This window comes from Ornithodoros turicata, chromosome 4 (genome assembly GCF_037126465.1).
Source record: "Ornithodoros turicata isolate Travis chromosome 4, ASM3712646v1, whole genome shotgun sequence".
Taxonomy (NCBI): Eukaryota; Metazoa; Arthropoda; class Arachnida; order Ixodida; family Argasidae; genus Ornithodoros; species Ornithodoros turicata.
This window is the reverse complement of record NC_088204.1, coordinates 23,721,271-23,729,588: the sequence shown is the minus strand read 5'-3', so window position 1 is coordinate 23,729,588 and position 8,318 is coordinate 23,721,271. Positions and strand designations below refer to the sequence as shown.

Genomic DNA, 8,318 nt, shown 5'->3' with positions numbered 1-8,318 from the left:
AGAGCTGTGCAATATTCCATTGTAAGTTACTAAGTTACTGTTACTAAATATTTTAGAGTAATTATATTACTGCACCTAAATACTTTAGGTTTTGCCTGTAACTTATGCTTGTAACCTTGAGCTGCCATCCAAACAAGTTTTTATTTATTTATTTATATTATTTTATTTATACATACTGCGAGCGCGAGGCCCAAGCAGGAGGGGCCAAGCCCAATTTGAACCAACAAGACAACAAAAGTGATGCAGTAAAAGAGCATTGGGAAAAACTTTTCAAAAAATTGAACTATACAGCCACTTTGCCATACAATAATCAACAAAAGGTACGTTCAAGCTCACTGACAAAATTTCCCGAATGGAAAACTTGAGATGGAAGCGAGTTCCATTCATCTATGGTTCTGAAAAAAAAAACTTGTTTTGTAGGCACAGGTCCTCGCAAAAACCGGAGTAAGCAACCACTCGTGCTGGCTATGACGAGTACGCCTAGTTGAGAGGGGCTTCACGCAATCTTGCAACTTCATTTTCATGTTACCTGATAAACGATTAGCAAGAAACGATAACCGAGCTATTTTTCTTTTTGTTGCAAATCTTCGTTTGCAGTATTTTTCCTTTCCAACTTTGTAACTGACTTACATTTTTCATTCTGCTAGCTTTTCCTGTAATTTAATCCTATTAAGGATCAAGTAACTGCAACTTAATTGCCCTCCTTGAGTAACTTACACAGCTCTAGCCGTGACAACATTGTTGTATTGGTTAGCATCACGTCACGTTGACAGGACATGATGCTCTGATGTTTGCCCAACCATTTGTAGACGTCTGGACGTGCGTTGCTACGAAATCGTGCACGCTTTTACAGTTCTTAAATGGAGAAGCAAGCACATGGACGCCCCTACTCGTGGGTGTCGGATCAGAGATGCACCTGGGAGTAGGCTGCAGACGTTCGGAACGTGCGGTCCGGGGTCGGTTGGGGCCACGCCCTATGGACAGCGGGTCCCGGTGGAGGTGACGTGCCAAACAAAGAAGTCGTCATAACTGTGGTTTCCGTAAATGGTTGCTCGTACCTGTCAGGAAGGAAAGCACCAATGCATATCAGACAAAAATACGGACCTCGCTGTTCTCTACAAGGACACTTTAAAGGAATTGTTCGCTCTCCAAGCATCAGTTCGTAGAATTTCTGTTTTGCATTCCCTAATTTACTGAATCCCTGCTTTATATTTTGCTGATTCGACTGATATAACTGATTGTCGGCGTTATAAAGAGTTGGAATCCAGACGGTTTGAAATCTGCGCGCGGAAAGACGTACGCGCGACATCAGTGTGACGCAAGAGGGCGTTCCCTTTCTCCTGGCCTAAACTACGTCGCTCAGTTTGTTTCGATCCAGAGCCGTTCACAGAGAGTTCATAGAGAGAGAGTTTGACCATTAGGAGGAGTCTAACTTGAATCGCGTAATGCGACGTCACTGCTGAACGACCTCCCTTGCTGCGCTCTATTGTTGTCCAGTCGTCAACCGGTCGCCGACGCCATGTTGTTGCAAAGCGTTGGTCACGATGCAAGGGGGAAGACACGTCCTTGGACACCCCTTCGTCCTTGAATCATTTCAGTTTGGTAACAAAGCCCCCATTTCACAGGCGCCTGTGTGTCATAAGCCGGCAACCCTGGTAGATCACATTGAGCGCGACATGCAAAAGTCCATGTCGACCAGCCGGTGAACTGCATCAAGATGGCGACTGTCTGCTGGCTGATAAGCAGATTTCGCATGGACTCTGGCTTTTTGGGCGGTGCAACACCGACTCTGACGTCAAAACAGGCTTCGCCCGTGAAGCGGCAAAAGATCAAAAGATGGCCAAACTCTCTCTATATACGGCTCTGCTTCGATCGCTCTCGCAGCGTCCTGCTGCGGAGAATACGTGAAAAGGAGGTGTGGAAGAGGACGCTGACACGTGACCATCCTGAGGGAACCTCATGGAAGCGTCACGGAAACGTCACGCAAGTTTTATATAATTTATAATTGGGGGTTTACGTCGCGAGACAACTCAGATAATGAGCGACGCGACAACGGTTGGTGTGCGGATTGCTTTTGCACTCCTGAGGGTTCTTTAACGTGCGATGAAACCTCACCAAACGGCACCCCGTAGTCACGCAAGTTGATGAGTATATTCTCCTGCTTGCTCCACTACCCGCGCGTGCGGGGACGCTGCCAAGACACGCATAACTCTGGAATACGTCGTTTTCCAGCGAAGTGCCTCGCGGAAGAGTTGTTTCGAGTCATTTTTATTTCAATTACGACGGGAGAGTGAACTTTCCCTTTAAAGTGACAGTCTGCATCCAACTAAGGGGAAAAGCGCTGTCCCGTGTGGCCATAAGAAGGAAGCTATCATAATGTTTCATACCAGTTTCTATTGGAATCATAGAGCGCCCTTTCTCGAGATTGCGTCTTGCGAACAGGAAGGTGCGTGCTGCCATATCGGATGGTAGAATCATTTTGTGCGTGTACTACAACAAGTTGTCAGAGTTTTATTTTTTAAATTCCCTGTCAGCACCGCGAAGGAACTGCGGCTATGAGCGACGTATACAGACGTGGACAGATGGAGAGATGACATGAGGAAGGAGTGGGGATAGGAAGGTTAGTATGCGTCTGGGTCGACTTGATAGGGAACTGTGCCGACATTCGTCTGGGAAGTCTGCCGGAAAACGCAGAGAAAACCCCAGACAGCACAGCCGGTGCAGCTATTCGAACCTGCGTCACCTCCAAGTCTCGCCGTGAAAAGCTTAAGAGTGTAATGATTCGAGATTTAGTATCTTGCGCGGTGTAAGTAAATCGCGTGATATTTTGTTCCTTTGTGTTCTGTTCTCCAGACTGAGATCTTCCGCCAAAAATTGTGGTTCTCCTCATTTTGTATCGACATGAATATGTACCGCGGGATCTGTCAGAGCGGCATACGTTTCCTTTCCCAGCGTGGGAGACGCCAAACCATGATGATTTGCACAGCCGCTGTTCTTGTGGCACGAAGAATTGTGGGATACACTCCTGGCGTTTTCCCTCGTACCCCCTCTAAGGTGAATGTCCTGTACAAATCCCTACACTGGTGTACCCCGTACTTCGTGTGGCCTCAGTGACGAACAAGGTTAGCAACTTCGTTTTGCCTTTGTACCGCATCTGCATACCCGTCTTCAGGTGATGGCCTGTAGTCTCTCGCAGCGTGATCTGCAACGGCAGTTTCAGTAGGGCACAGGGAGTACTGCAAGGAACATTTCAAACAGAACTGTGTACACCGAGGAAAAGCTTTAAAGGTACAGTAAAGTAGCAGACAGGCAGTTAATGTTGACGGTATTGTTTAACAGCTTGTAGCTCGTAAATTCAGCACAAAAAAGATACGTATGTGACAAAGAATGATTACTATTTTAAAATTTCTGGCAAAATTGTGGTAAACCGGCTCCGGGCGACGTCTGGTGGCAAATAATCCTGAATTGTGGCTGACTTGCTGCCCCTAAAGGCTACGTAGCCGACACGTAGCCAACTTCTTTTGTTTCAGATCCAGTATTGTTCACATGTAATGTAGTTTTGCCGCTATACTTGACGAGCAATGCGCAGTGGTTGACCGCTTCGAAACAATGTTGCCCGTAATGTTCAGTTTTAATTAAAAAAAAAGAAAGCTATTAGTGCAATTGTGACGAAAATTGGGACGTAAGAGTACTGAGTGCTCAGGCTAATGTAACAGACAAGTATTTACGGTTATTATTAATTGAGTGGGGAAAAAAATCGATGTAGTAACATTGCAGCAAAAGTAAGGGCCAGCTCTCGCTTGGCGAAGTCCGACGCAACGTCGTGAGCAAGAGGCGGAAGTAGAGGCGCATCTCCGCCCGCCCCATTAGAGATTTTTCCCCCGCACGATTTTCATGTTCCCACCACAGTGGCATTCGATCTGTCGTCTAAAGCAGACGAAAAATTAGGCGGCGTGGCCTTTCTGTGTCACCTTTATTGGTCGCCAGTATATCGTTCTCGGCAGCTCTCGACGATGTCTCGAAAAAAGTTCGGCATGGCTATTTGTTTTGTTTTTTGGCTCGACGTCTCTCCTGTCCCAGCGCCGGAAATGCGTGTCTATTTCCGCCACCCGCTCACGACGTCACGTCGGGCGTCGCCAAGTGAGAATTGACCCCAACGGTAGCCCCCGTCGGTGAAAGCGAGTAAAGGGGCAGCAAATGGAAATAGAAAATTTGCGCTTTTGAAGGGCACCATAACCGAAACATCACTCTCTAACTGTACTTTATAGAGGACATATGAATATATTATTGAAAGAAAATTGGAAAATTGCATTGGCTCACGTCTGGTGCAAGCAGGTGCCATGCTTAAAGGGAGACTCCGCACCAAAAACGTGTTGAGGTAACAGTGCGACATCAATCCGTACCGTATGATATTACAGTGAATACAATTTTTCATCCCCAAGTGGCGCAGATAATTAATTAGAAAATGAATATTTTACTTTGAATGCTTAGGCGCTCCTTCACAGAAAAGCAGCCCAGCCTAGGCTTCACCGCACCGGTGTTCCTCGCTCGTGTACGGCTTTCAGTCGGGGTTTGCTTTTACCGCTGGCGAATACGAAAGGAAGCCGATGACTGGTTATCCATGTGGCACGAATAAGTTACAAAGCGCGTGCCGGCTGTGCTGTCTGGGGTTTTTCCTGGGTTTTCCTGAGTCTGAGTTTTCCTGAGACGCTTTCAGACATATGTCGGCACAGTTCCCTTAGAAGTCAGCCCAGGGCGCACATTCCCCCAGGGCGTCAGTCGTGACGCTGCCCACCTCTGTGAGGCCGACAACGGCGAGCCCTTTCACCAGCACCAATACCAAAGCGCGTGCATACATGATACAAGAGGTAGGAGAGGGAACCTTCAGAAGTTTCGGTTTCGTTTTGAGCTTCCCATCTCTCTTGGCAACTAACGAGTCCCCGACTGCCAAACAAACTTTATTTCTCATTTCAGAAGAATGTATCGAGCTTATTCACACAGCCGTTATAATAGTTTCGGATTGTTTCGGAGTCTCCCTTTAAGGCAAATACATGCAGTACGGACATGTAGAATGGACAGATGTTACTGCCCTTGGAGTTTGGCTTACTCCAGGAGGCATTTTTATTCAAAGAAACGCGGTATGGTACGTAACATATAACATCACGTGAGACGAGAGTTTAGCAATGTCATTTTTACTGTGAATACTGCGTTATGGCTACTGCAATAATATGTCGTGCAATGCGGTTTCAGCATGCCGTTCTTAAGTCGAGCACGGCGACGAGACTCGGCGGAAAGGTCGCCCCACATTTCATGGATCGATATGTTCCACTATATTGCGAAAGAGATAAGGAATGTAATATGCGTTTCATAGGTCAAGCGCTAGTCAACATACCTGATCGCTTTCAAAGTCGTATACCCTAGAATCAGGTCTCGCTTGATTCCCCCATGACCTGCGGGTGTCATAAGCGCTGCACTGTTGGCTTACACTGGGCGGTATAAAATAAAAAAAATAAAAAAGAACAAAGAAGTGTAAATTAAAACGAGAATGTGAGTGAGCTGGTAGCATTTCCTTGAGGCTGAGAATGCCTGCAGTCAAAAGACAGACAAATAAACATGTGGTACACGGGCGCATATGCATTGCGCTTTTTTTTGATGCCGTATAGTATGTCGACTTAGTGTAATCGGTCGCACGCGTCGCAGCGGCAACCAGAGAGTGTGGACTCGAACCTCGCCACCGGTACTTGCCGACTTTTCGTCGACTGCCGTCTTTCAGGTGTTACGCGCATCCTGCGCCTCAAGGAAGTGCTACCGAAATCGAAAGTGCAAGATGTAGAACATACAGATTGTCACTTTTACACCGGCTAACTTGCTAGCAACCATTCGTCACAACCTTTTAAGTTTTTGAAATAAAAATGCGGCTGATTCTGTTTGCCACTGGAAAAAACTCTAAGGTATTTGGTCTATCTGCAGCTTGGGTTTTGCAAGGTTTCGAAATCCACGGCCTCTAGAAAGAGCCCGAGTCCTGTACGATGCACTGAATATAATTTTTCCTCCGACAGTGTTCTCACTGCATGCAGCGAGGCCACACTCTCAGAACAGAACTTCACCGCATTGCACGTTGTGCGCCAAACACTGTCACGAATGATAGGGCTATCGCGTCTGATTTGAAGAGAGAGAGAGGGTGGCGTATGCCTTTTTGTAGCAAGTATCATAAATATCCAAATTGCTACAAAAAGGCGTACGCCCCCCTCGCTCTTCGAATCAGAAGCAGTAATCCTATCACTTCTGGCAATGTTTGGCGGATAACGTGCTATGTGGTGAAGTTCTGTCCTGGGACTGCATGAGGTGTACAGCAGATTATCGCACATATCTACAATAATGTGCACATCATGTAGCATCGTAGCATAGAAGTGTCGAATATATTAGCATTCGTTAATGTACGAACACAGAAGAAACCTAACACATGTTTCTCTTTTGGCTTCTTGCATTATCAGTGGGCGAGAACTCGGAACCAGCAATAGGATTCTTAACCGTAAGATTTCTATGGAACAAGCACCATCGGCGCTTCACGACGCTAAGCTCCGCATAACAAGGTCCGCAGAGACGTAGATAAACCTTTTAAAGACTAATATTAAAGATGTAGGCGGGCGACCTTCTAGGTTGCAAATAGAACATTTGGAGGTTTCTCACTTCGAAAATATGTATGCTCATTGGGCTTCTTTTCCTACCTTTGGCAGTATTCGCTGTGAGGCCAAGGCGCTACAGAAGTCATCATGGCAGTAGGAACTTCTGTTTCGATAGAGATCAGATCACACGCGAATCAACCAGACAAATCATTGAATGTGGTCCTCGCTCAGCACTCGTTTACTGCACATCAGCATCACGACAGCACTTATGATGTAGATATGTTCTTAAGAGTGAGAGAAAGATATAACGAACCGCAGAATTCACTGGCGTCCCTGTGTGGCCCAATTGGCACTTCTTGAGCAGGTGGACTTCGACTGTACGCGTCCTGGACCGGAGTTCCTGGTGCGGGTATACTGGTAGTAGGAGCTGCATAGGTTACACGTACAACATACATTTCTCTTTTTTCTTTATTGACTACGTCAATCATAGGTCCGTCTTGTACAGGCCATAGAACTTAGGGGGAAAGTTCCACCACCACGGTTTGACACGCGCTGGCGGCCCCGAACAGTACACCCCTGAGGAGAAGTCTTGTCAGTCGTCCCCGCCTGCCCCCGTGGAGGGGCCATCTGAGATTTGTTTCCCCCGATAAGATTCTTCGTCTCAGTCAGCCCTGTATAATCACTGTATTAAATGTTCCCGGGACCAAGTAAGTAATTGCAAGCAGGCGCTACCCCTGCTCAGTGGCGGACAAAATGTGGCTGCAAATTTGAATTCACGTCTTAGTGGATGCCACATGAGCTAGACACAAAATTTACTACTAAAGACTACTACCTCGAATATTACTTGCCAATGTTGGTCGTGTTTCGAAGAACTAAGAACGGTCTTCTTTATGCATGCAGTGCAAGAACCATTAACACACACTAAGAAAAAAGGGTGTGAAAAGGTAGTAACTTTAGTTACCACCTAGGTTAACATAGAGTCTGATAAATGGTGAAAAGAGGGTGATAACAACAACAACAACATAGATGAATGGGTGATAAAAGCAATTATCATATATCCAAATTGCTACAAAAAGGCGTACGCCCCCCTCGCTCACTGAGTCGGTAACCCTATCATTCGTAGGTACAGGGAGAACTTTGCAACCACAACATATGCGACAACTATTACCTCCTAAAAGGTGTAACTGCTCCACCCTTTCTTCTAAGAGTGCGGGTTATAGCTGGGAGTTATTTCAATGTTTGCTTTGTAGGACACGGTGACTGTTTTATCTGATTCATTTAGTATAGACGAAAATATGCGAGAGTGAAAAAAGGCGCCGCTTACACGAAGGCAGGGATAAGTCCGGAAAAGATACTAGAGGGGCGTCTGCGGCGGCATTGCTGAGAAACTGCCGGACCAGTTCATCGGTAAGGACTCCTTCGAGCAGGCACAGCACGTAGTCGTCAAACAGCAGGCGTAGCAAATAGAAGGAACCTGCACGCCAAAAGATACAACGCTCGAAATAACGACTAAGAGGCGACACGTGGGTATGTGTCGGGTGCGACATGCACTTTTGGAGAACGCTGTATCTTGGACTAAAGAAGGGTAGTCGATGAAGATGCACCAAACGGTGCACGGGATTCGAACCCACACCCTCCCATTTCCGTTCAGAGAAGCTATCAGTTACACCCTGTTAGCTACCCTCCCATCAA

At 46.5% G+C, this 8,318-nt stretch overlaps 1 protein-coding gene across 1 annotated transcript in view; it reads right to left on the bottom strand.

Annotated features, from left to right (window-relative positions):
- Nucleotides 1–819: 819 nt before the first annotated feature.
- LOC135392815 (transcription factor RFX4-like) overlaps nt 820–8,318 on the bottom strand; it is a 40,817-nt gene continuing 33,318 nt past the window's right edge. Inside the window, exons 12-17 of the mRNA XM_064623523.1 lie at nt 7,951–8,100; nt 6,940–7,053; nt 6,729–6,789; nt 5,393–5,486; nt 3,163–3,236; nt 820–1,058 (exon numbers count right to left, since the gene is read on the bottom strand). Coding sequence (XP_064479593.1) covers nt 905–1,058; nt 3,163–3,236; nt 5,393–5,486; nt 6,729–6,789; nt 6,940–7,053; nt 7,951–8,100 — 647 coding nt within the window. The 3' untranslated portion in view covers nt 820–904. The remainder of the gene's footprint in view (nt 1,059–3,162; nt 3,237–5,392; nt 5,487–6,728; nt 6,790–6,939; nt 7,054–7,950; nt 8,101–8,318) is intronic.